The 512-nt window shown below is 41.4% G+C and overlaps 1 protein-coding gene across 1 annotated transcript in view; it reads left to right on the top strand.

Moving 5' to 3' along the window:
• Positions 1-512, top strand: part of PHALS_10984 (hypothetical protein F443_11535) — a gene marked incomplete at both ends in the record, with an annotated part of 1,105 nt that overhangs the window by 207 nt on the left and 386 nt on the right. Inside the window, 3 exons of the mRNA XM_024726499.1 lie at positions 35-61; positions 130-266; positions 326-449. Of these exons, the coding sequence (XP_024577170.1) occupies positions 35-61; positions 130-266; positions 326-449 (288 nt within the window). The remainder of the gene's footprint in view (positions 1-34; positions 62-129; positions 267-325; positions 450-512) is intronic.

Here is a 512-nt window from a genome sequence, read left to right as displayed (position 1 = left end):
TGCATATTGATCGCGACACATTTTTGACTCTTAGGGCACGCAAATTGTCAAGAGAACTGCGGTATGTGTTGATCTGATCGATTCTAGGAAGCCAGGCTGATAACTGCATATTTGACACGAATTATATAGCGAAAAAACGACCTTTTTAAAGGGGGTAGCGTGCTTTGATCAGTGGGGAAACGAAGCTATTTTAAGTCTGTGTGACCGAATGGTGAGAATCGACCGCAAGTATAACGATGTCATCATTGCTGAGGGCGAACCAGCAAGTATGAATGCTCTTTCAATTAAAAATTGTGTTATGAATGCTCACATTGTAAACGAGCAGGTGCTTTCTTTTTTGTCAAACATGGCGACTGCAGACTTGTTAAGCGCTACTCGGCTTTAGAGCGCAAAAAGAAACAGCATGATCGGAGAGACCGGTGTTATGTTGAGATATCCACAATCAGCAGGTATATGCAATATGAGATTGACATGCTTCACAATCTAAACTCGTCTTGTCAAGTCAACATTAT

This window comes from Plasmopara halstedii (genome assembly GCF_900000015.1).
Source record: "Plasmopara halstedii genome assembly, contig: Scaffold_525, whole genome shotgun sequence".
NCBI classification, from domain to species: domain Eukaryota; phylum Oomycota; class Peronosporomycetes; order Peronosporales; family Peronosporaceae; genus Plasmopara; species Plasmopara halstedii.
The sequence above is the reverse complement of the archived record's forward strand: the minus strand, read 5'-3'. Positions and strand labels throughout refer to the sequence as shown.